This window comes from Vanessa cardui, chromosome 24 (genome assembly GCF_905220365.1).
Source record: "Vanessa cardui chromosome 24, ilVanCard2.1, whole genome shotgun sequence".
In the NCBI taxonomy this organism is placed as follows: domain Eukaryota; kingdom Metazoa; phylum Arthropoda; class Insecta; order Lepidoptera; family Nymphalidae; genus Vanessa; species Vanessa cardui.
In genome coordinates this window covers 7,080,483-7,107,666 of record NC_061146.1, presented here as the reverse complement: position 1 = coordinate 7,107,666, position 27,184 = coordinate 7,080,483, and the positions used below count along the sequence as shown (strand labels likewise).

The 27,184-nt window shown below is 35.5% G+C and overlaps 2 protein-coding genes across 4 annotated transcripts; both read right to left on the bottom strand.

Annotated features, from left to right (window-relative positions):
* Positions 1 to 50: 50 nt before the first annotated feature.
* Positions 51 to 26,175, bottom strand: LOC124540202 (ornithine decarboxylase 1-like). 3 transcript variants are annotated; one of them, XM_047117664.1, is made up of 11 exons: positions 25,962 to 26,175; positions 8,839 to 9,011; positions 8,148 to 8,558; positions 7,686 to 7,803; positions 6,556 to 6,687; positions 5,564 to 5,687; positions 3,976 to 4,149; positions 3,092 to 3,223; positions 2,415 to 2,537; positions 1,623 to 1,831; positions 51 to 1,183 (listed from the first exon to the last, which is right to left on the bottom strand). In XM_047117664.1, the coding sequence occupies exons 3-11, from the start codon at positions 8,332 to 8,334 to the stop codon at positions 1,021 to 1,023; spliced, it is 1,362 nt and encodes a 453-aa protein (XP_046973620.1). In that variant the 5' UTR covers positions 8,335 to 8,558; positions 8,839 to 9,011; positions 25,962 to 26,175; the 3' UTR covers positions 51 to 1,020. The 3 variants fall into 3 exon arrangements, with proteins under 3 accessions (XP_046973620.1, XP_046973619.1, XP_046973618.1); XM_047117663.1 differs by lacking the exon at positions 25,962 to 26,175 and adding an exon at positions 14,874 to 15,064 and having other exon boundaries at positions 8,148 to 8,561; XM_047117662.1 differs by lacking the exon at positions 25,962 to 26,175 and adding an exon at positions 14,874 to 15,064.
* On the bottom strand, positions 24,300 to 24,932 carry LOC124540244 (rRNA-processing protein FYV7). Its single transcript, XM_047117708.1, has one exon. The coding sequence runs from the start codon at positions 24,930 to 24,932 to the stop codon at positions 24,300 to 24,302; it is 633 nt and encodes a 210-aa protein (XP_046973664.1).
* Positions 26,176 to 27,184: the final 1,009 nt, after the last annotated feature.

The following is a 27,184-nucleotide window of genomic DNA, read 5'->3' as shown; positions in this document are numbered from 1 at the left end:
CCACTATTCACAACTTCTCGACTCCATTGTGTAATAAATAAAAGACGAAATACATTTTAGCAATCTATATATTTCATAAGCAGTTCTACAATTTTGCGAAAACATCTACTGACAAAACATTTATGAACGATACAATTTAGGCTAATAATTATTTATTGCGAATACTATTACTAAAAGTTGCAAGAAATACAAAAATTTATGCGAAATAGATTAATAAGTACATTCCATCGTTTTAAATATAAATCCTATATTTTGTAATAAGCGACAAACAAAAGCATTTCTTTGTTACTATATAATATTCAAAAAAATCACATATAAGGCGACAGCCTACTTGCAAGGACGTGCTCTACAGATATAATACTTCAAATACTTGCGGTATTGCGTAAAATGCATTTTTTATTATTTTTTTTTCAGTGAAAGGGGCAATGGTCATTAGACATTCGGTTATACAAATTACTAAGTGTTAGATTAAGATTTAATTATCAACAATGATTATATAAAATTAGTTTTAGTTTTGTTAATTATAAAATTAAAAAGATTACATTAGAAGTAGGGAGAAGCTTTTTTTTGTTGCAATAATACTTTTTTAAATTATTTTAATTTTTTTTAGTTAAAACAAATGTTAGATATTTTTACAGCTAAATGATGTCGTAAAAATTATATTTAATACATCGATGTTAGTCACAAAAAAAAAACAAAGAATGGAAATTTGCTAACCAAAGATAACGTATATACAGAGTTGCCATCACGCATAATCAACAATTAAGTACATAATTAATTAATGTTCAACAATCCAATCTAATACATTATGATCACCACCAAATGTCACCTACATGCTTGTTTATATAAATTTCTTTCAGTCCTAAGGTGTTGCCACATTAAATGCATTATATTATTGCGACAACCCTGTAACAGTGACATACACTTATGCTCTATCATTCCGAGATGTTGCCAGCTCACATGCGCGTCATGGCAACCCTGCACCACTCGTCTAACGACTCAGCCCCTAGTCGCTAGCGGTCACTTGAGCGCGCACTCGACAAACATGGTGTGGTCGAGAGGGTTCAGGGAGCTGGGGGGCGGAGTGCGGGGCTCCGGGGACGGCGGCGGGGTCTGCGGAGCCGTGACGCGCCCGAACGAGAAGTGAGCCTCCGTCAGCGGCCAGAGCTCCTTGAGGGTCGACCTGCGAATGACAAATTTATACAACTTAGTCGTCTAATAGAATCTGCAAATTTATTGATAATGGTTATAGTTCATTGTCTTTACACAGAAACATGTATTCAACATTTTAACGATCAATTTTATATATTTATTTTCTATATTATATTATTTATTATCTATAAAATACAATTAGATATGTGAATTTAAATAAAACTAGTTATAACGGATTTTAATCGCGTATATTAATTATTTTGGACATCCCGACGTTTATGTCCCGTGACCACGAACGCTGTAAAGCTGTAAAGCTCGAAACGTCGGGATGTCCAATCGATTCAAATCCGTAATAACCAGTTTTATTTAAATGTGTAATAATCGCGATAATTAAAAAAAATTAAGACAACATTAGATATGTGAATAAAAAATAAGAGAAAGCCTCGTCGGGCAGCGAGGCGGGCACTCACCACAGGCGCTTGTCCACGACGGCGCGCACCCTGGGCGTGGGGAAGCCGTTGAAGGCGGAGGCGACGGGCAGCGTGTAGGCGCCCATGTCGCGGAACACGAGCCACGAGCCCGCGCGCTGCGGCGGCAGCGAGCACGCCGCCAGCACGCAGTCGAGCCCGTCGCACGTGGGGCCCCACAGCGAGCACGGCCCGGCGCGCTCCGAGCTGGCCTGGGGGGGGGCACGGCTCATATTAGCTAAGGCCTCTTCCTTTAAGGAGAAGGTTTGGAACATATTCCACCACGCTGTTCGAATGCGGGTTGGTGGAATACACATGTGGCAGAATTTCTATGAAATTAGACACATGCAGGTTTCCTCTCAGTGTTTTTTTCACCGAGATGAATTACAAACACAAATGTCAATATCACACTATAGTACGACACAACTTAGATGTCGCATCGGCAAAATTTGTTAAACCGATCACATCCGAATTGAGTACGCTATCCCAAATTATCAATATTCATTTCTCATGTGAATATGATCTTTACACAAACTTAATAACTTGTAATATCACATGACCTAATATATTCGTCAATTTGACGCGTCGATTTACATGCACTTGCTTTCTCTGACGCGTGAATCTATAGCGACGAATAGCGTCGAGTGACGCGATAGGGAGCTATTTCTATTGGTCGTGTAAATCGGCAGTAATCGGTTTTATTTTCATTCCATTGCATTTTCCTATGCTACATCTAAGTTGTGTCCTACTATACTTATATACAAGTAATATCTTTAAATGACGAGAAGCATTTACCTCCAGCGGTTCGGCGACGACCTGCTGATGGTCGTACAGCACGCAGTTGAAGGAGCCGTAAACGCCGTCGTTCATGAAGTACATCATGTGGTTGGCGCCGCCCTCCTCCTCTTTGGCCGGGAGCTGGAAACGACATTATCATATAGTTAGTCGCATAATTTTGACTGAGTGCAAATTTCTAGGTATTTTTCATGTATAGATATACGGGCCAAATAGTGCATTCTAAATTGTGAGATACGATTGTGTTGACACTTGCAACTTTTAAACTTTAGTCAAGTAATGAATTACTCGAGATCGCATTCTATTGAATCAATCCGCAGTTTGAATCCACCTGCAGCCATTCGACACTGATAGTCAAATGTCTATAAATACGCTATAACTATATATATAATTTACTGTTTTGTCTGGGTAGGTACCACCCGCTCATCAGTTATTCTACCACCAAATAACGGTACTAAGTATTGTTGTGTTCCGGTTTGAAGGGTGAGTGAGCCAGTGCAACTACAGGCACAAGGGACATAGCATTTTATTTCCCAAGGTTGGTACATTGACGATGAAAGGAATAGTTAATATTTCTTACAGCGTCATTGTCTATGGGTGATGGTGACCACTTACTATCAGGTGGCCTATATGGTTGTCCGCCAACTTATACCATAAAAAAAATAACGTAGTCGTACCTCTCTGGTGGCGTGTATCATGGTGGCCAGCGTGTAGGCTGCCGCTGCGAAGTACCGGCCCGGCTCAGCGATCACGCGCACCTCGCGCGACGGGAAGTGCGTCTCCAGAGCGCTGTTGATCACCGCAGACACCTGCACACGCCACATAGTGTTAGTGACCTGCTCTAATGACCTGCATTTACTCAACGGTGCGCACATTGATTGCTTTTGATTATTAAGTACGTTAACTGCGGTATAGACCACCTCTCCTGAGAAGATAGTTTACAGCATCCTCATTACAAGAGACCGTTCTGATGTGTATAATTTTGGTAATATTGATATCGTGCACACATTGATTGCTTTTGATTATAAAGTACGGTAACTGCGTTATAGACCACCTCTCCTGAGAAGATAGCTCACAGCATCCTCCTTACAAGAGACCGTTCTGATGTGTATAATCTGTATTGATAATTTTACATGAATCGAAATAACATATACCCTGTATTCAAACAATCAAAATCAAAATAAACTTTATTCAAGTAGGCTTTTATAAGCACTTTTGAATCGTCATTTTACAATTAAGTGAAGCTACCACCGGTTCGGAAAGTAGATTCTACCGAGAAGAACCGACAAGAAATTCAGTAGTTACTCTTTTTTAACATTTAAAAAATACAACGTCATGTTAATTAAATACAATTATTTCAATTAATGTATCCTGCTTGGAAGTCAACAGGTATTAATTCCACGCTTTTTTATTCAAAAACTTACATTACTCTTTTAAATTTGTAATTCATATCACTACGAATAACTATCCGTATATAACATAATTTTTTTTAAAAAATTCCCTATCATTATTCTATAATCTGTGGAGCAGTGTATAGTATAGGTATAAGTATCGACGGTACCTCTCGTATGCAGGTGCCGCCGTTGCCGGGGAAGCCGCCGCCCACGTCGAGAATGCGCATGCGGTGACCCGCCGCGCCGCCCGCGTCGAACAGCTCGCGCGCGTGCCGCACGCCGCGCGCGTACACGCCGCACTCCGCCGCGCCCGAGCCCACGTGGAACGACACGCCCACCACCTGCGTACATCACATATGGGATCACTTTGAAATGTTACACCAACGTATGTTTCGATGGCAGGAGTACTAAACATAATCAAAGCTTAGATTTACATAATCTATGCGATTTGGTATTTATACACGATCGACACGCCCACCACCTGCGTACATCACATATGGATCACTTTGAAATGTTACACCAACGTATCAAGGTATCATCAAGGTATCAAGGTATCAAGGTATCATCAAGGTATCAAGGTATCATCAAGGTATCAAGATATCATCAAGGTATCATCAAGGTATCAAGGTATCATCAAGGTATCAAGGTATCATCAGGATCAAGGTATCATCAAGGTATCAAGGTATCATCAAGGTATCAAGGTATCATCAAGGTATCAAGGTATCATCAAGGTATCAAGGTATCATCAAGGTATCAAGGTATCATCAAGGTATCAAGGTATCATCAAGGTATCAAGGTATCATCAAGGTATCATTAAGGTATCAAGGTATCATCAATGTATCAAGGTATCATCAGGTATCAAGGTATCATCAAGGTATCAAGGTATCATTAAGGTATCAAGGTATCAAGGTATCATTAAGGTATCAAGGTATCATCAGGTATCAAGGTATCATCAAGGTATCAAGGTATCATCAGGTATCAAGGTATCATCAAGGTAGGTTAGATGGCAGGAGTACTAAACACAATCAAAGCTTAGATTTACATAATCTATGCGATTTGGTATTTATAAGACAACAAGATTTCACTTTACTACTTTAATAATCTATAATTACATTGATTATTTAAGTCTTAACTAATAGTGTCATAGTGTGATGTTCAAAAACAACAACAGCCTGTAAATTTCCCACTGCTGGGCTAAGGTCTTCTCCCCCTTTGAGGAGAAGGTTTGGAACATATTCCATGTCATGTTCATCCAAACTTATTTACTCATCTTATCTCGTCCTGCCATCGGAAAGGACTGGCCTCTATTATACGTCGGCATAAAATTGAATCTCATGCATCGGAATGCATCTATACTCAACGAGGCCAAAGTTTGGTGATAGAATTATCAAGAAGAAGCAACTCCTGCCATTGAAAGTGACTAAATAAGTCTACTACTCTATGTTGACGACCTCCGTGGTTGAGTGGTGTGTACACCGGTTTTCAAGGGTACGCCACTCCGAGGTCCCGGGTTCGATTCCCGGCCGAGTCGATATAGATTATCATTAGTTTTCTATGTTGTCTTGGGTCTGGGTGTTTGTGGTACATTCGTTACTTCTGATTTTCCATAACACAAGTGCTTTAGCTACTTACATTGGGATCAGAGTAATGTATGTGATGTTGTCTCAAATTTATTTATTTATTTATATATACTCTATAAGTCTATACTCAACAAGGCTAAGTTAGGTGATAGAATTATTAAGAGCAGGGACTCACGCTGAGACCGAGCACGGCAGCCAGCTTTAGCAGACGCGGCGCTTCGGTGACGGGGTCGCACCCGAACTTGATGCCCAGCGGGCACTGCGCGGACGCTGCGTCGCAACGGATGCGTATTATGAGCCTGGGGATAAAATATTGAGACATATATTATCATAACATAGTATATAATTAAACTACCTATCACTGTCTATACCCCCACCCCCCCCCCGGGTCGATATGGCCCAGTGGTTAGAACGCGTGCATTGGAACAGCGTGGTGGAATATGTTCCAAACCTTCTCTAAGGGAGAGGAGGCCTTTAGCCCAGCAGTGGGAATTTACAGACTGTTGTAGTTGTCTATCCCCATGTGTGATCATTAAAATTACGCAGTGGATTTTGATGCGTTTTTATTTAATAGATAGAGTGAATATAAAGTGAAATTCTGTAGTCATATTCAAACCATTTATATATCATCATTGCACCCGTTCGAAGCCGGAGCGGGTCGCTAGTATATTATAAAATTATATAAAACCTTTTCGGAAACGCGGTGCAACATCTAGTATATATTTTATTTTTTATTTCCAATATAAACTGTGTTTCAGCTTAGTAATTTTACAGGTTTTTTTAGAAACGTCTCTCAAGTTAGATTAGACATAGATTAAGATATTAATATCTATGTCAAGAAAAGTAATGCATTAAATTGCAATCATATTTAACGGGTTCACAATATTTCGACAGTTTACAATCTGACGAATTTTGTAATCTGACGGTGACATATTTGTACTTATAATGTGACTATTCAAAAAAAAATCAAAAATCATAATATACTTTATTCAAGAGGGCTTTTTCAAGCACTTTTGAATCGTCATATAACAATTAAGTGAAGCTACCACCGGTTCGGAAACTAGATTCTACCGAGAAGAACCGGCAAGAACTCTACTCTTTTTCAACATTTAAAAGAAAAAGTACAGTCATGTTAGTTAATACAATTATTCATATCGTCCAACTCACTGCGCCTGAGGCATGTAATGCTTGGTCTTGACCAGCTCGGTCTCCGAGTCGAAGGTGATGGCGTTGACCCCGGCGGCGGCCGCCCAGCGCATGTGTGACGCCGGCTTGGCGGGGTTCGCGAACACGATACGCCTGGAAATTCGGAATACATTACAGCACTGAACACTGTCTTATGTATAAGGCATGACATGACATAATATATCTATTCTTACAAGAACTACCCTCTTCTCAAACAGGACATAAATACGGCAGAACGCTTAATGACGGGTTTAATGTTCGGTTGTCTGTCGGTCGAGTCTGTTTGTATCGGTCGTGGTTTGTATCGTACTGTTCTTACATACGTACATACTAATTAACCGTCTATGTATTGAAATATTCTTGTAACCGATTAAAGTTATGTAGTGATGGTAATTGTGTTCAATTATAAATAAATAAAGATCTGTAAAGTATAGGTTTGTCATTTGTGTTATTTTTTTTTTTATTTAATTAATCTTAGGGTTTGTTAGACTATCGTATTTTGAGCCCTTCAGTGGGCTCCCATCACTAGGCTTGAGTATTTTAGCTCGCCTACCCCACCCGGTGACGCTGTAAAGGCCAATAGAGCCAACAGCAATACACAATTCGAAAAAAAATATATATATCTATCTATATAATAGTTTACTCTGTTTAAGAACTTCTTTATTTTCTGAGCTGGGTGAAATAATTAATACAAGTAAGGGTTTGCTTTTAAGCAAAGATTTTAAAGGTTAAAGTTCAGGTATATCGTCATAAGGATATCTGCCAGCGGTAACCAAGCAAAGAGCTTTAGATCCATCTCTTCGATAGGAGATGAGGCCCAACTGTGGGACATACATACATTTGACTTGGTTACTATAAAGTAGAAGAGCTGAGATGGCTCAGTGGTTAGAACGCGTTTGACCGGTGATTGAATCTTATGTGCTTAATTTGTTTATAATTCATCTCGTGCTCGATGAAGGAAAACATCGTGAGGAAACCTGCATGTGACTAAATTCAACGGCATTCTGCATGTGTATCCCCATATTGGAACAGCGTGATGCTCCAAACCTCCTCAAAGGGAGATAAGGCCAGGCCCAGCAGTGGGATATTTACAAGTACTAGTCGATACTGACTCAGGGCGAACTCCCAACGAGGTGACGAGCTGTATCTCCGCCTTGGAGGCGCAGTCGAAGCCGGTCCCGAGCGCAGCCAGCGTGCTCAGCAACAGCTTGTCGTCGTTGCATTTCACCGCTGTCGACGATAACGATAACGATAACGATAACGTTACTCATTACACCGCACAGACAGAGAGGGGGGGGGGGTCGGTGTTACTCATTACACCGCACAGACTAAGAGGGGGGGGGGTTTGTTTGTTAGTAGTCGCCTTTGGTTTAGCTGGCGTTTTAGGGTGTTTGTTGTCATGTGTCAGGTAAAAAAGTAGCCCATGCACATGCACTTTGCACCGGATTTGTTTACTGCAGACAACGTTTATATTTAAGATTTTAAAACGGTCAATATTGAAATAGTATTGATTTTTTTTTTAAATGGAATATATATTATTTAATAAAGATTGAATGTAAAAAGTATTTGCTCACCATAAAACGGCTCAACGCGTGGCATCAGCTCCTTCCACTGGTGGTATCGCGCCACAACCTCACCCAGATCCATCACGTAGAAGGGGTCCTCCTGGGCCCCCTCGTCCACAATCTCCCGTATCACGCTCAGGGGGCTCCAGGGGCCCTCCATCACGTACACGGGCTGCTCCTCTTCAATGACCTTCATCGTTGCGGGTATCTTGACCGTCCCGAGTCGACTTGACCTCGATAGCTCGTCACGCTACTCAGGTGGGAGTATCGCTTGTCCTCCGACGGGCCCGAAGCCTCGGCGTGCGCCGAGGCCGAGTCAGTCGGCTATGCTGCGAGTGCGGGGGGGTGCGGTGCGGAGAGGGTCAAGTGTCTTCGGAGCCCGGTAGTGGGGGCCTGGTAGCGCTAGTCCACAAGTGTCAGCTGCTGGGTAGTAATTGACATATCAACTATTGCGCTGATTTAAAAAAAATCGTTTTTTTTTCAAGTAATTACTAATATTTCACAATTCCTCTAATTATAAAATGATGACTAATTTCAAAATCAGCTGGTAAGGAACATATACAACTCATGCTCTAAGTTTGACAGAGTTATGGTCTTTACCGGACTTTACCATAGATAACAAAATGTTGCAGTTAAGAGCTGTACATATCTATATACATATATGATACAATAAGCGGTATAGTGTATACGGCGTACTGACGTGGTCGGCAGAGTACAGTGTCAGCGGGCTGGCGATCGTCGCAGCCAGGGCGGGTCGACGTTGAGGGCGCGGCGCCAGCAGCGCGGCGCGGGGCGCGGGCGGGGCGCGGGGGGCGGTCGAGCGAGCGCGTGCCGCACGGCACTGCCACCTGCGCCGGACTCGTCCGGTGCTCCCTGCGCACGCACAGAGGACACACATTATTATCAACAATATTTAGACAGATAATTAACAGATAAATGGAACTACAATACAAATGCAAATCTGTGAATAAACGCAACGCAATATCAACGTGACAAGTTCAGGGCTTAAGCTGACGTCTGAGGCACGGAAGAAAACGAAGTCGCTTGACGCTCTCTGGCCCTTTGTAGATCTTTATAATTACTCAACGGATTTTGATACGGTTTTTTTAATAGATAGAGTGATTCGGGAGGAAGATTTTCGTATATAATACACGGAAAATATAGTAAAAACACAAGAAAAATTCAGTATTGCACCCGTGCGAAGTGGGAACGGGCGTTAATTACTAATAACATAAATGTAAAAATTGCCTTTTGTGTTTGGATGTCTGTTAATCACGTTTCAATTGCCTATTGTAAGTTGAACGGGTACACATTTTTTTCTCAATCGTAAATAAAATCGAAATATAACTAAAAATTAAATAAGCATAAGTCAACGTGTGACAGTTTGTTGTAAATTTATCTTTATGTCTAAGATCATACGACTTAGAATCCTTGAGCCAAGTCATTGACATTTTATATCTCTATGCCAAAGAGTTCACATAGTATCTGCTTTATATTTCAAATGAAATTTTATCACTATTTACATAAGATGGATGTATTCCGTACGTATAATTACAAGGCTGTACGATTACAATTCTTAAAATTTATGGGTTATGGTATGGGTTTATGGCGCTGTAAAGCTCCATAGACAAGAAAGATTTACCATTCCTTACATTGCCAATGAGCCACCACATTTTGGGAACTAAGATGTATGACCCTCGTGCCTGTAGTTACACTGGCTCACTCACTCTTCAAACCGGAACACAACAATACTAAGTATTATTGTTTAGCGGTAGAATATCTGATGAGTGGATGGTACCTACCTAGATGGGTTTGCACAAAGCCCTACCACCAAGATTTAATCATATACTCAAATATGACCATGAAAGCCATCTAAACTGACAATTAAAACAGAATAATTGAACAAATATGGCCAATACAATAAGTCGCTATGTGTGTCATGCACAAATAAATGCTTAAATTAATTTCGAAACAGACCCGCTCAACTCACGAATATGTAATGAAGAAAACAATACACTCGTATTGACTATAATATATAGTAAGGTACGCGCGTTCTGTAGAAACGTGTTTAGCTTTCAGCAATATTAAAGACTGGTAATTCGTTCAATTAATTTTTATATGTAATTAGATTTTTACTACCTTAATCGTGCTTCATTCCGCGAAATTTATAAAACACAATCTTCTAATCCCCGTTTTAACACCTTAGGGTTTAGTTGCGTAAAAGGTAGGGTTAATCAACATTATCATCATCATCCTCCTGCCCTTATCCCAATTTTATTTGAGGTCGGCGCAGCATGTCTTCTCCTTCCATACTTCTCTGTCAGACGTCATCTCACAAGTAAAATTCTTTCTAACCATATCGTCTTTCACGCAATCCATCCATCGTTTCCTTGGTCGTCCTCTACCTCTATATCCATCCACATCCATGCTCAAGGCCTTCCTCACAATATGTTCCTCATTCCTCCGCATTACATGCCCATACCATGACAGCCGCCTTCCACATAACTTCTGGACAATCGGTGTCACTTTCAAACTTCCTCCTATGTACTAATTTCTTACTCTATCCATTCGCGTAAGACCACACATTCTTAATTTTGCCATAATCATATTTCAAATTTGTTATAATTTCTGAGATTTCATGATTAATCCTTGAGTAGTATTACGCTTTTATATAATTAACAAAATAATAAACATTTAGACAATTATCTGTAAGCCGAGAGCGAGCTTGTGATTTAGTAAAATCAGTCTTTGCGCACGGACAGACTTTTTTATACGATTTTTTAATCTTTATTATATTATTTAGACGACAACAAATAGAAATCAATGTATTATACGAAATATAAAGATTTTAGCCATACGATATTAACTGTCAAGTTAATATCATAAATAATAGTCGAGTTTGTTTGTGTATATTACGCTATCAAAATCGACCAACCACACAACCGGAGCCTGTGAATATCTGTATAGATTTCAAAAATCAAAAAGAGATATAAGAGTCTTAACACAACTCGCTTCCATCACAGGGAACCCAGTAAACTTTGAATCACACTATCATTAGTGACATATCGTCGTTCCCAAAGATACATAACGCGTGTACTGATTTACATCGACCCTGATTATTATGTAATGTTTTGTTCGTACAGAGCCGGTCTAACGTCGTATGATTATAGGATATATAATTCAGAGCCTACGTTTTGCATACACAATCGACCTTCTTCAAACAAAGGCCAAAGTTTATTCGATAACTTAGCTAAACGCAATGACTCACGCTAATTTAGAAAACAATTTTTTTTATACCAATGAGGTCTGTTAATGTCCCCACAGTTAGACTAAACACCTTATCTCCTTCACTGATAATTTTTTGGACAAATCCCACCCATGCTGTTTGGTGGACACCCATGTTGCAGCATGATATTCTGGCCAATCCTGCCTTTTCACATGAACATCATTTGGTGCTTCACGTGTTCTAATCAGTTAGACAGATCTACAAATGTTTTAGCATAGAACTCAGGCTGACTATTTTAGTTCTACAATGACCTAAAGGCTAATCAACCCAACATAGTGTAATTCTATAGATTATAATGAGCATATGCGTGCATTATCTCTCCGAGAACGGCATCTTGCGGATGTTTTGAAATATGTAAACTGGACTTAGTTATGTCAAAATTAACAACTTATGTCACATAAATAGGCGGACTGGCAAATAGGCCCCTTACGGAAAGTGGTGCCGAATGTCGAATTCAAAAATCTTTATTCAATATAGAAGCGTTAGACTTTGTTATTGATATTCAAACTCAAATTCTTTTATTCAACATGGAAGTATTACAACTATTGATACTCAAATAAAAAAATACACTGGTTTAAGAAGAACAGGGGAAAGAGTATCAGCGGGTTTTTTTATTGTCAAATTTATTATAAACATATTTTGAACATGAATAGAAATAGCCAGGAGGCGATCTTATCATCCCCAAGGTGTATCATAATATGATCAATCATAAACTATATACAATATATTATATTAGCAATAAGCCAACAACTTTATACACAGATGTCTTGTTCCTAATATCTATTGTGTCTGGGTCACCCACCCTTCAAACCGGAAATCAACAATACTGAGAATTACTGTTTGGCGGTAGAATGATAAAAGGTAACCACTTTCCATACCTGTACCAAGCTATACGAGTGCTGAGCTTGAATTACGTAAAGTTGCTTAGTTTTACGTAAGTCAGGCAGACAGCCAAATGGGTTACTTGTACTTATACCCAAGGACACGACTGCAAGAAATATAAGCCATACCTTGACCTCAATGCGCCAAAACATATTGAATCCAAGATACCTATAATTACTCGTACACTAATGAAACAGACTTTCAAACTAACCAATGAATGATTTTTCACAATCATGGAAAAAAAATTAAGACTTGATCAAAATTTCTATTGTAATTGCAATTGTTGTATCAATTACACTAAATGGTTTTAGAAATATGATAAGTTTACGCGCCGTTAAAGCCCTTTGCGCATACACGAGGGCTTTAATGGCGACATAGCAATCCCTGTCGTCTGTAAGGGACTGCTGTGTCTTTTAACAAAAGCGAGGAATACAGAATACAGAGTTAAACAATGCGATTACAATTAGGTTCGAATATTTACTCGATTATCGTTTGAATCACCTTACATTTTTTTACATTAACAGTCTTTGAATTTCCCACTGCTTGACTAAGGCTTCCTCTACCGTTGAGGGGAAGGTTTGGAACATATACCATCAGGCTGTTCCAATGCAGTTTGTGGAATACACATGTGGCAGAACTTCTATGAAAGTAGACAAATACAAGCTTCCTCGCGATGTTTTCCTTCACCGCTGAGCACGAGATAAATTATAAACACAAATTAAGCACATGAATATTCAGCGGTGCTTGTCTGGGTTTGAACGCAATCATCGGTTAAGATGCACGCGTTCTAACCACTCGGCCATCTCGACTGTAATTGTTTTAAAACGACGTAACTTCCGGCCAAACTGCATTGTACGTATTTACCTCGGTGTGATTAACAGATTTTCGTTTTTATTCGAGGTTATACGTTTCATAATTTACTTACGATACATAACATATTCTTGTAACATTATCAGCACATTTATTTTTAGATAGAATATCTTTGAAACAAAATGACTAAATTCTTTTCCTCTAATTTTTTTATCAGACATAGTATTACTTATCTGTATGTTTTATTGACAGTTATACGTGGTTCTTGATTATCTTTACATAATAATTTATTATTACATCAATCGCTTCGCAAGGCGTATTCTGTGTTGCTTTAAATTTTTTTTTTTTTAAATTGATAATGAAATTTGACGAAGAACATACATCATCCACACATAGATAATGGAGATTTAGTGACAAGCAATGAAACAATCTTGTGTATAGTACGACACAATATGGATGTAGCATCTGCTAAATTCGTAAAACCGATTACTGCCGATTCTTACAACCAACAGAAATAGCACTCTATCGCGCCATTCGACGCTATTCGTCGCTACATTTAAGCGTCAATTAAACCCGAGAAAGAAAGTGCATGTAAATCGATGTGTCAAATTGAGGAAGATATTAGGTCATATAATATTACAAGTTATTACGTTTGCATAAAGATCGTATTTACATAAGAAATAAATATCGATGATTTGGGATAGCGTACTTAATTCGAATGTGATCAGTTTTACGAATTTTGCCGATGCTAAATCTAAGTTGTGTCGTACTATACTAATTTATTTTTCACGTAAAAACTTAGTCCGTGTGGATTTCACTCATCAGAGATCCACAGACCAAAGAAATATTTAGAATTGTTTTTTTTTTGGCTTTGTCAAAGTCCGTCTTAGCACCTCACACCAAACACAATAGTTAATATTGTTGTGTTCCGTCTCCATGAACTAGTGTAACTTTAGGCACAAGGGACATGGCATATTTGCTCCCAAGCTTGGTCCAATATTGGCATTGGTCTATAATACGGAATGGTTAATATTTCTTACAGCGTCAACGTCAAAAGGCGTTGGTAACCACTTACTATTGGGTGGCCCATGTGCTCATCCATCTACTTATTACATAAAAAAAATCCGTTACGTCAGGAAGGTAATAAGTACACATTAAACAAACTGTCATGGCGCATCAAGATTCGCGGGCAAGGCCAACGTTACGCGATGGTTTACAATTGTCTATTAGTAAATTTTAAATTTATTTAACACAACGTCATCGAAAATTGATCGTCGGTTATTGGTTATGTAAACATTTTTATCAGTGAGCTTAGTTACTAAATTGATTCGAAATATTTTAAAACGTGAATAACTTTTCTTTTTCAGTGTTTAATAGCAAAAGTGTCAACTTATAGGATGTGATCGCTTTCGAACAGATATAGAATTACAAACTTTTTTTTTAATTTGAATAAATAAATGTGCACACGCCCATGGTAATTGTCAGCCTTATTGGGCGAAATTTGATACAGCTGTTGTTTTACAAATTATGCAATTAGAGTAATCTAATTGTTTTAAAGACTATCGTCACATGTCTTGATCGGTGAAGGAATAATACATATAATGTAATTTATTAATGTATACATATGCGTTCTAATCATTCAAATAATGAAGAAAAGGATCTTTAAAAATAAAATAATTCTTGTGATTTTTGGGATATCATATTTAAAAATTAATTTAAAAATAAATATCATATATCATTTAATTAATTTGACTTACCTTTAATAGCGTAATTCTCAAAGCTTTTAATAACTTTTAAGCAACAACCTTGTGGTTGTTGCTAACCAATAAACCTTATCGAATTGAATCGCGAACACGAATCAGAGATTCTAATTTAAAAAAAAAAAGAATTGTACTGAGGCTTAATTATCTGTGACCGGTTGGCGGCAAACTGGTGACAGCGGCAGGATGCTGCCCTATTTATGCGGCTACTTATCAGTGAGATTCGCGGGATTGTGTAGTTATCACTTGTTAATAAACAGTATTCACACACTGGTTTAAACATGCCAATAATTTTCGTCTTAAGGCGAGTCTCCACAAAAGGATTTTTTTTTTATGTTGTACACACGAATTGTAACTAAAGAATACGAATTTTAAATATTTTTAAAAATCGAAATTCCAAATTAAATCATTTTAAATGTCAAATAAAAGCGATACATGTAATTCAATATTCTATAACTTACTGTATAGTTACTATTTCACCAATAAAACAGAGCTTTAGTGGATACTATTCGCTAATTAGATGTTATGTTTTTGACGTATATGAGGTGAAGGACACGAGGCCAAACGATCAGAGCGCTGGGCAAAAAGCACACGCGATAGAAATAAAGACTTTGCTCACTTGGTCACAGTCAAATTCGAAATTAAAAAAAAAGTCCCGTCAAAACAAATTTAACTTAAATTTAGAATGTTTGTTGACAAAATGAATCGGTACTACGAGGAATTGATACATTTATAGCAGTCTCATCAAAAAATAGGTTGAGGTTGTAAAGATAACTTCAAAAAGGGTAAATACCTGTAACTGGTGACGAACGAAAACAAAAATCAATAATGAAATACACAATAAAGATATCGATTGTAAATCCTTATTTATCAAAAATCATCTTTTATATTTTTTATCTATATTTTATTGTAAGATTCGTAATCTCGTTACCTGCTGTTACTATATCAATAATAGATTTTATCAACGAAACGAAAATATGTTTTCTATTTTAGATAAATGATAAATAAATTTGCATTATTTAGATTCATCTAAATATTTTATGGTTAAATTATTGAACCGAATTTGAGGATTTTTTGTATGAAGCAACCCTAAACCCCAAAAGAAGGACGTATAGGTTACATTAGTGCCGATCGACAAAAGCCGAGGGCGACTACTAATATAAATATAGTTGAAGAAAAAATATTACGTAATTTAAGACATTTGTTACAAATAAATTTACTACTATAACACATGATTGATAAATAAATAAATATTTTTATAATCTGTATTTCCTGATTCGAACGCCACTCAATATTAGCGACGTGTATGTGAGGCATTATACACTGATGTAACATAAAGCGCTGCAGTACTCGACTCGACCGCCCCGAACTGCTTCTCTTGACGTCACCAGGCACGCGCCGTACACTACGACACTGATTATGAAAGATTAATTATTTCCATGAAACTGCTTAGGTTTTTATTTAGTAATTTCAAACTAAACTTTCATTTTGTTTGAAAACAAATTAATTACTTTTTTTAATACAAAGTAATATTATCTGTGATATTTGTCATTTTTTGGTTGGAATTGGGACTGTTATTTTGTATTCTATTAACTGATTGTGTTTTGTTAATGTTACGTATAGAGGACTCCTCATCATAGGAGAGACCAAAGAGTAAAGTTCCTTCATTATTGGAATATTTAATAATAAAATTCACTTTAAATTCTTAAATAAATAAATTCTTTTACATATTTTTAAATTTTTTTAATGATACTTTGGCGAGTTGTTTTGATACGTCTTTAGTTAAAGCCTACACCCAAAAGGAATTTTTCTTATATTTTAATGCCCTAAAAAAATGTATTAATAGCTCCTATTTCAAACAATGAATATTTACAGTTCGTATATGTTTTTTACATAATATCAAAGTTCAGTTATGTCGAAATATCTCGACATGCAAAACCATCGGCACGCCAGTTGCGTATATAAGACCGGCACGTGCCAGTCGATATCAATAACAAACACGAGATTATAATATCAAGGAAATAATTACGAAGCGATATCATTACTTGTAAATATTTACTGTGTCATCAGAAAGGGACTTTTGCCCTAGATTATACTTATCATTTAAAAAAAAACACGCATCGGTTATTGAATATTATTTATTCCAATAACACTTCGTGGTAGGGCTTTGTGCAAACCCGTCTGGGTAGGTACCACCCACTCATCAGTTATTCTACCGCCAAACAACAGTACTCAGTATTGTTGTAAGGGACATAATATCTTAGTTCCCAAGGTTGGTGGCGCATTGACGATTTAAGGAATAGTAAATATTTCTTACAGCGTCTTTGTCTATGGGTGATGTTGACCACTTACCATCAGGTGGCTCATATGCTCGTCCGTCAACCTATACCATAAAAAAAACACATATATGAAGGAACGCTATAAGATCTTATGTTTTGTCTTTAAGAGTTTACAGCAGTTACTGGAGCAGGTTGACAAATGTATACTAATTTTACTAGTGTTGTGTAGTAATTAAATAGACAATAGATAAATAAATTTATGTGTGGGTAGTGAGAAAAATGCGTAAACCAGAGGAAGACATTGAAAAACATTTTGATGGCTTTTATTCGTGCCAAGAGGGTACAGATTATTTCGCCAATGTCACGTGCAATGGAGAAGACACGATGGAGATTGAACGGTGATTGAAAACCTTAAATCTTTGGACACAATTCAAATGAAAGCTGGAAACTTATCAAAAGCCCTCAATTCAATTGAAAAAGGGATAAAAATTTTGGAAAGCATAGTATTCTAACGCTGAATACATTTCTTTTAAAAAACAAAGATTAAGAAATGTTTCATGCTACGAGGAGATTTTCGGGCCTTTTTTAGATTTTATGAAAGCTAAATCAAAATAACTTCGAATTGTGATTATTACACGGTTTATAATAACTTTAATTTTCTAAATTCTTGTTCTATTTAGTCTTCAGTCCCAATTAAACATACTGTGTATGTGTTTTTATACAAAATTGTACCCAGACTTACGCGAATTCGACACACGGACAGCGCTTTGTCCCACCTATCGCGTACGTTCGGGGTATTACTGTATTTAATACATATACCAGCTGCACCAGACATTGTCGTTATCGCGAAACAGGTTTGCCGCGTATAGAAAGGACAACTATACTAAAACTTCTTGTTTTTTCTCACATTTTTTAATTCTTCGCAGAACATCTTAACAAGGTGCAATCTCGATCGAGTGAAACGATTATATAGCGAAAGTTACAAGTAACGACTGCTTGATTTTTTAAATGTGGACTGTTTAGTGTTAGTAGGAACTAATATTTTTCGCTTCAAATACAGACAGTCCTCGACTTACGTCGTTTCTAGTTGCGTCCAACAATGTTTTGATACAATTCCTCAAGAATACGTCAATTGTTTCGCTTTCTGGCATAGGAGAGACAGAGATTCACTTGTCGCGAGGTCAATGTCATAGCAAGAAGAAAACGAAGCAATCTTATATGTCTCGACTTCTATTAGATTTATTTATCATGCCGTAAGTACGAGGACTGCCTGTATTTATATTGGGAATGCCTTTACAATTTTCAGCATCGGAATGCAAAATAGAATTTGGCACGATGTTAAAAACTTGCAAATTCTTGAACAAGAAAGCCAACTAACAGCTGTTAGAAAGGGACAAAAAACTTATAAAGATTAAAGATCTCATCTCTCACGAAGTCGCGCTTCGACCGCTAAATTATCGACGTTCATTGGTGTGAGTTAGAGTATGATACAACTTAGATGTAGCATCGGCAAATTCAATTAAACCGATTACTGCCGATTTACACAACCAATTGAAATAGCTCCCTATCGCACCATTCGACGCTATTCGTCGCTATAAATTCTCGCGTCAGTTTGAACGGAGAAAGCAATCGCATGTAAATCGACGTGTCAAATTGACGAATACATTAGGTCATATGAAATTACGTTAATATCCACTTAAGAAATAAATATTGATAATTTGGGATAGCATGCTTAATTCGGATGTGATCGGTTTTACGAATCTTGCCGAAGCTACACAAGTTGTCTTGTACTATACGTACTTACTATATGTTCAAGTGTAAGATGACAAACATTGTAGTAAAGCGGCATAAATTTACGAGTACATTATATTTGTTTTACAAATTAGATTATATTTGTTAATGCACGCTGATAATTTCTCGAGGAGGGCGCACCATCGAAAAAACAGATCTACAATATATTCGTTTTAACTTAACATTAAAACATTCTAAGTCTTGTTTTGATGGCATGAGTTTTGGCTCTTGTAAGTTAACGAACGAACTGGAACTCTGGGACATTTTGTATCCCTACGCAAAGTGATATATGACGAATAATACAAATTAATATAAATACTTTGAAATAGACACCCAATATAAAGTTTTCTTTGTAAATACGTTTACATTCTATAAGACTTAAATTATCAGGTTTCTTTAAACTTCTTTAACTAATATATATATTTTTTAATAATACCGACTTATTTCGCCACCACAGTTAATATGCCAGAAACCTTTACTTCTAATATGACGATACTGGCTGAAGCCGAATAGCAGGATTAAAAAAGTGATACTAATTCAAAAGAATAATAAATTCTTCTAAATGGTCAGTGATAATTAAGCATTTGCCTGCTTCGAAAAAAATAAAAAAAGCCAAGGAACGTGTGGTACAAAAGGTTACTGACATTTGATAGGTACTAATAATATCATAGATGATACACCTTGGTAATTAATCGATCACATCCTGGCTATTAGTTTGTTAAATTGAAAATTGTATTAAAAAAAGAAACCGCGTTTTTTGGGCTATTGTCAGATGAATTAAAAAAAAACTTTGTATTTAACTTAAAAATATGTTATTATTAGCATACATGACAAAAACAAATACAATAAATTCGCATGTATTTTCCAGAAAGTATAATAAAATTTTGCAAACATATGTATTTAATATATCACATCAGAGTTCTGAGACCAAACACAATAAACTCAGAACAAATATGAAACGAGATTATTATATCATCCGCGTTTATGTCTGTATCATAAAAATTATCGGTGGAAACAAATATTGTTACAAAATTTATCAAGATGCAGACGCTCGGTCTAGTGAGGTCGGTGGAAACAGGTAAAATCTACATTTATTTGAGGTATCTACATATATACACGGAAAAGTACCTCACACGTATAATTTCATAGCGATTATTCTATCTAGACTATTTATTTATTTACCTATAGTGGGAACTAAGAAACAGCCGAAATGGCACTGTGGTTAAAACGCGCGGATCATAATCGATGATTGCGAGTTCAAACCCAGGCAAGCATCACTGAATATTTATGTGCTTAATTTGTATTTATAATTCATTTCAGGAAACCTGCATGTTTCTAATTTCATAGAAATTCTGCCACATGTGTATTCCACCAACCCGCACTGGAACAGCGTGGTGAAATATATTCCAAACCTTCTCCTCAAAGGGAGAGGAGGCCTTATCCCAGCAGGGGAAAATTTACAGACTGTTATTGTGTTTTAGTTATTGTGGGAACTAAGAATGGAAAATGGCTGACACTTATGAACTTAACCTCAGTGGCTAGACTTTGTAACAGTATTGTTGAGTCCCGTTTTAAAGGTGAGTAAGCCAGTGTAACTACAGAACAAAGACATTTTTGTTGCAAGGTCTGCGGTACTATATATTTCTTCATTGGCAAATCTTAGCAAGTGATGACCACTTACCGTCATTTCGTAGATTTGCTTTCTATTTAATCAATTAAAAAAAAATCTTTGCCCATAGAAAAATGTAGATTCGAGACTAGCATCGCAGAGTTTTCATGTTTGGTTATTGATAATAACTCATCTCGTGCTCTCGTGACGGTGTATTAAAACCGTGAGGAAACATACATGTTTCGAAGGAAATGCTACCATTCGTTTGTCATATACCTGCAAGTAAAAACTGGAATAGCGTAATGGAATAAGCTACGTCTTCTAACAAAATGGCAGTGCTATTTAATAAAAAAACATTCGTAATCTTGATATGTCTACACTCGACGTATGACTGTAGTTATGCGGTATTCCTATAAATTTTATAATCAATCAATTTCGCACGCAACCTTCTGAAATTTCACGATCGTGTCTGTGGTGAGTTTCGAGTTTACTTTAAGAAAATACTTCAGGCCTTTGTTCCTGTTTGGATATTGAAACTTTTATTTCAATCTTATTGATGTGACAAGTACTATATTATTTAGTGTTACCATTTTACCAATATATGGATAGTATGTGCCTTATATAGTATTATGCCTGTGGTTACACTTGCTCACTAACAAACCATAACGTCAAAATGTGTGGCCACGATTTCACCACATGCAGCCATATTATATACATATACATTTTTTTCTTTGGTATTATTTGCAATATATATAAAAGAAAATAATTTTGCGATATATACAAAAAAACCCGCTGAGTTTCTTTCGCCGGTTCTTCTCAGGTCAGGGTATTTTCTTTTCCAAACCGGTGGTAGTGTTTCAAATAAACATCAATAAGAAAGTGTAATACTTCTATATTGAATAAATTACATATAATAATAATAAAATAAGAAATAAAATATTAATATAAATAATTATAATAACTAACACGACTGTATTTTTTTAAATGTTGAAAAAGAGTAACTACTGAGTTTCCTGCCGGTTCTTCTCGGTAGAATCTACTTTCCGAACCGGTGGTAGCTTCACTTAATTGTTAAATGACGATTCAAAAGTGCTTGTAAAAGCCTACTTGAATAAAGTTTATTTTGATTTTATTTGAGTTTTACAATCTTTTGAATTTTGCGTAATATGTTTTTTACAGCCTAGAGATAAAATATCGCTCTATTTTTTTAAATACATACGTAAAAAAAAAAAATCACGCTTACCGGTAATGGCATGGCATACGATTCGTTTATCAAAAGTCAAAAAGCTATCGCCCCAAGACGCGTTCTTAACGAGGCGCCAACTTTTTAATTACGCTTTATAAATTCAAAGGTCTCCGATAAACGAAGAGGTCCTTGTGCAGGTATTACGTACACACGAGAGGTTAACGACTAAAAGAGCCGTTTCCTCTGAGAAACACTCAAGCTAGGTGGTTTCTAAATATAATTTTTATCAAATAACTAGCGGGCCCCGGTTTCGCACAGATGATACTAAATAAACTACAGATATTATTTACTTAAGACATCGCATTAGAAACTCCTTCAATTCTCAGTGTTTCTTCACTATATTGTCCATGTCCATTGTATAGAAAAATCTTCCTCTCGAATCATTCTATCTACAAAACCGCATCAAAATCCGTTGCGTAACTTTAAAGATCTAAGCGTACATAGGGACAGACAGCGGTAAGCGACTTTGTTTTATACTATGTCATGATGATACTGAAAATTCAGTATCTCCTTATATAACTACTTATTGGAAATTTAAGATAGTCATATAAACCCTACATCTTTTCGTTGGATATCAGAACACCCCTGTCTAAATATTGTAAATAAAATATTAAGCCGGTCTTAAGATGTATTTGTTTTATTCTTGTACGACCGGTTCGGAATGGAGATTCTATCAAGATTAAGAAAGTTATGCCAAATCAGATTACCTTAAGAAATATTCAAAATAATACAGTTGTTTTTAAACTGTCATTTTTTAAATTATGACAGATTATATTTTTATTTATTTATTTTTTTTATTTTATGGTATAGGTTGGCAGACGAGCATATGGGCCACGTGATGGTAAGTGGTCACTATAACCCATAGACAATGACGCTATAAGAAATATTAACTATTCCTTACATCGTCAATGTGCCACCAACCTTGGGAACTAAGATGTTATGTCCCTTGTGCCTGTAGTTACACTGGCTTATAAATGAAACATACATTTTTTAATTTGTTATATTATTAAATTAACTAACAGTAAGTTCCACTAATACTGCAAGCCATTTTTTAAAATAAAAGTGAAGAAAACCGCTAACATTTTTTTAACTTCATCGCAAAGATGAAAAACGAAGGCATTATAATCAAGACTAACGATTCTGAAGCTCATTAGAAAACAAAAGAATGAAATGTCATGGTAATTATATTTTAAGCATTCACTGATAATGCTTAGTTTTCACGAAAAAAATATTAATGGCGGCTACATAGTGCCTAAAATTTACAGGACTTTTTATAGTGGTAGCTTCAATTTAATATAGTTGTTAAAAGTGCTTGTAAATAAAGGATAATTGGATATTTTTTTATATTAAATAGGGTAACACTAGAAATAAAGACACCTGACGCCCACAGTCCTTAAAAGAACAGGATCAAAATTCCGTTCAAAATCACTCGACCAGTATTTTTTTTAAATTAATTTAGACACAGACCATCTCTTTGTTTGCTAACACAAAAACCTAGGGCATTAGCGTAATTTCTCACTCAATATTCATATTATTCACTCCATTCAAACCATACATTAAAAATAAGTGAACTCTCTAGCCTGTAATAGCACTCATTTACTAACAAATCAAAATTAAATATGGCAACACAAAATATGATTGCATGTGTGGAATAAATAAATGTATGGTACAGTAACATAGTGTACTTGCTTACACCTATCATCAAATGTATATACGAGTATATTAAAACTTATTAATAACCAATAATAACACACCACTTGGCATTTGTTACATTGGTGAGGCCATCACTTACATTACTGTGTAATTTGTAAATGAAAATATTATTCATCAAAATATATGTAGGTAATTTCTATGACGAATATTTTATTTGTGTTAGAATGAGTACCACATGTATCAAATAAACATAAAAATAAAGTTGACTAAGCTGAGTTGTAATATTAGACTTTGATTAATTTTGATGATTAATCATTTAACAACATATGAATTGTTGATCACCATTGAAAAATTATAAGCAGTTCTTAATTCAACTATTTTTTTTTATACTCTGTGCTACAAGTTTATTTTTTATCTACAATTGTCTATGAACTCTGGACAGTGCAATAACACAACATTGTATTTAGTAAATTTGACTATATGATGAGCAACCGAAATTTACACAAAAATCTGGGTAGATAAGATTCAACAGGCACTAAGAGACCAGACACTTCCTGTAGTTGGCAAACCACTGATGTGACTGCGCTCGAATAAAAATAAAAGATTTATTAGTTAATAAGAAAAGCATGTATTATTTCAATATCATAACAAAATGTGAAACATATTGAAAATGTTCATTCAATTTAAACAACTAATCATCTTAAGGATTTCCTTACCACAAAATTAAATAGAAATGTTTAAAAACATGACATTATTGTACTATTTTATACTGAACAACGTAACTGGGAACTTTCAGTTGAATACACACAATAGAAATAAATCAGTTAAATGAAAAACAGCCTTATTCACTTGGAACTTTGTATCTTCTCTAACAACAATTCCAGTCTCCCGGTCATAACGGGCTGGCCTTTCTTTGTCTTCTTGCTCAATTTCTTGAATCTTTCACTCTTCTTTTTCTTATACTCTTGCAACTTCTGGAATCTCTCTTGATTAGCCTTTTCTCTAGCTTGTTGCTGTTCAATTTTCTCTTGTTTTATTTTATTAAACTGTTCCTTAGCTTTTGTATAGGGATCCTTCTTTCGAATAACTGTTGATTCTTTCTCTAGTAGGTCTGGATGCTTCACAAACCTACCGACAGTAGATGAAGCATCAGTCGTATCCTCATCAAATGGTTTGGTTTTATACGATCCAACCATTGGATCATCTTTGATGCTTTTCTGGTATTCATGAAGCATTTTCTTCTTGCGTTGCTCCTCCCATTTCTCTAGTTTATACTTTTTACTATATTTCTTAAGCCTATATGCTTTTTTATCAAACGGTTTCTTCTCTGTTTCTTTTTTTGTTTCATCGAGGCCATTACGGTTGTCATCAAACTTTTTCTGCCGTTCATTTTTGCTTTTGAATTCCTTTTTCTCTTGATTCTTGTTAGGTTTCTGTTTCTTATTTTTAAGAAAAAAGCTGTCCCTTTTATTTTCCATTATCACTTTATTTCCTTCAGACCTATAATGAAACGAAAAAGCGTGTTTGAACATAGAAAAAAAAAAGAAAATCATGCAAAATAATAATAAAAAAGAATATATTTAAATCGATTGTTATTAAAAATAAAGACACGCTTTTTCATTTCTGAACATGCAACCAAATTGTATATACATATATAATTATATATAATATGTCCTGTCTGTTTAGGTAAATGTAAAAATTCAATACTTCTCGTCTAATTTAAAGTTTGTTTAATAAGTTTGACATGAAAAATATTAATTGTACTTATAATTTTTAAGTCTGGTATTATTGTCTTTGACTCAAACACTGGCCAGTTAATTGCAATATGGTAAATAAAATTAAAACAAGTAAAGGGATAGAATTTATTTGTAATTTAAATAATAATACAATGAAAAATTAATATATGAAATACTGAGGCTAATTTATGCTTAAATCTTATGTTGAGTAATTAAACATATATATAACAAAAAAATAAATAACTATAATAAGGTTAAGTAAACATAATATATAACATTAAACCACAATATGGTGACTATTGACTATGAATGAACTCAGAAATAGGAATTTAACGAATGTATCAAATTTTACCTATTAAATTAGCATAAATAATCTCTCAACAAAGAGTAAAGCATACAAATTTAAATAGGTGTGTAATATTTTTTTTAAGTACGTGATAATTATGTATTAGAATTATACTTCATATTCTAGACATATCTCCGATGATGACGTAAACTCCGTCGCGAGGTAATAAAAAGCATTTTTGTGATAACCTACACGAAATATACTGAAAATACGAATATTCTAGAAGTTTTTGTGGTATTTTTAACTTCATATGATACGTGTAAAGTCGAAAAAATTTCATAATTTTGCTGTAATGTCATTGATTTCATAATGTCTGCATCTGTGTATATTTAACAATTACTATTCATTAAATTACGATACAATTGTTTGTCGTAGATAAGGCTTGCATTTAAATGATAGTATAGTGTAAATATGAATAGACTTACCAAATTAAGCCACCCACTGGGTAGGCTTTGAATTATCGGCGGAATCTTGATAGTTTAGTTGCACTTGGCACGAAAAAACTTAACCACGGTGATAGATTTTATGTCACGGGTTTTCAACTGGAAAACTTTACCGACCATGCCCTAATGTGATTTTTTAGAATAATTTCCACAAGGAAACGCGGTAGACGTTTCGCAAAAATGTCACAAAAGGAACGAGAGAGAGGTTCGTTTGAGTGAGACAACATGTAGAACTTTTTGCGTTTCTCTCATTTCCTATAAGCATCTTCGATCGCCAAAATGGAGCATGCGCTGTTAATTTTTAAATATCTATATAAAAACATATCACATAATATTATATTTATCTCAAAATAAAAATTTTAAAATTACAACAATAGCAATTATATTTTAAATGGTTATTTTTTCCAAAAAATATATATTTATTACAAGTTTGTTTCTTTAAACTACCTAAATAGGAACGTTATTATTTAATTTTGTAAGAATACCATAGATGGCGCTTCTTGCCATAGCAGTTAAATGGTTAAAGTCTCTACTGTACGTTGCCCCAGCTGTTTAAGCTAAGCTAATTCATTGGGCGATTACTGTCGGGTTTTTGCATCACATTTCAAAACTTTTTGGAGCTCTACATTAACAGCTGTTCAAATGTTCGCTTCTTCTTTTTAGGTTATTTCTTTGACAGTTCACAGAAGGGTATTGAATTGGGACCGTGGACAGACTTTTATACCCTTGCAGTGTAAATTAATACTTAGGTAGTACATTATATATAAGAAGTAAAGAATATGTTAAGAATTAAAAATAAATGTTTTTATATATATGCTTTTGAGGTTATATCAATACTTTAACATTAAAAATTCGATACTACCATCGTAGTCTAAATTCAAAAAGTGATTATAAATTCATGCGCAGTGCATACCTGTTAGTATGTAAATATGATAGGCTGGTAATAGTATTTAACTCACGAAGACGCGCCTCCACTTTAAATTGTTATCGGTGTGCATTAAGAGCGCTTAAAACCAATTGCCGTTCCATTATTCTTGCGTATAACTACGTATGTGTATAATCACTACTGTAGTCAAATCAATCGATATAAATCAACGTAATGCTATTACATTATTCCGTATGTATTTTTAAGGAGTTTTATTTACAATTTTATAGAAAATAAAAAGGCATAGGAATAATAAATACTTAAAATAATTGTAATGTAT

Bases quoted from the DNA above. Each gene is read 5' to 3' on its own strand.
- LOC124540202 (XM_047117664.1), bottom strand. From the start codon at position 8,334: ATGAAGGTCATTGAAGAGGAGCAGCCCGTGTACGTGATGGAGGGCCCC. The intron at 7,804-8,147 runs GTGAGCAAATAC...TATCGTCGACAG, and splicing joins ACGCGTTGAGCCGTTTTATG to CGGTGAAATGCAACGACGAC. The intron at 5,688-6,555 runs GTGAGTTGGACG...TTTTATCCCCAG, and splicing joins CATTACATGCCTCAGGCGCA to GCTCATAATACGCATCCGTT.
- LOC124540244 (XM_047117708.1), bottom strand. From the start codon at position 24,932: ATGGAAAATAAAAGGGACAGCTTTTTTCTTAAAAATAAGAAACAGAAA.